The sequence below is a fragment of the Penaeus monodon genome, chromosome 19, assembly GCF_015228065.2.
Source record: "Penaeus monodon isolate SGIC_2016 chromosome 19, NSTDA_Pmon_1, whole genome shotgun sequence".
NCBI lineage: Eukaryota > Metazoa > Arthropoda > Malacostraca > Decapoda > Penaeidae > Penaeus > Penaeus monodon.
This window is the reverse complement of record NC_051404.1, coordinates 5,581,918-5,582,132: the sequence shown is the minus strand read 5'-3', so window position 1 is coordinate 5,582,132 and position 215 is coordinate 5,581,918. Positions and strand designations below refer to the sequence as shown.

At 46.5% G+C, this 215-nt stretch overlaps 1 protein-coding gene across 1 annotated transcript in view; it reads left to right on the top strand.

Annotated features, from left to right (window-relative positions):
• The window catches only part of LOC119585016 (dual oxidase-like), a gene marked incomplete in the record, with an annotated part of 144,657 nt that overhangs the window by 139,093 nt on the left and 5,349 nt on the right, over positions 1–215 (top strand). The window contains 1 exon segment of the mRNA XM_037933631.1: positions 21–184. Coding sequence (XP_037789559.1) covers positions 21–184 — 164 coding nt within the window.

The following is a 215-nucleotide window of genomic DNA, read 5'->3' as shown; positions in this document are numbered from 1 at the left end:
CTTCCCTCTTTCTCTCACAGGATGGCCAGCTTCCACATCTCCGAGGTCATGAACAGGAACCAACACTGGATGATGAAGAAGTACAACTCCCTGGCCACGTTCCTGGAAGAGAACAGGCAGAACGTTTTCTACCTTTTCGTTTTCTACGTGATCACCATTGCTCTTTTCTGCGAGCGGTTTATACGTAAGTTTTTTGAGAACGGTGGTTTTCGTTT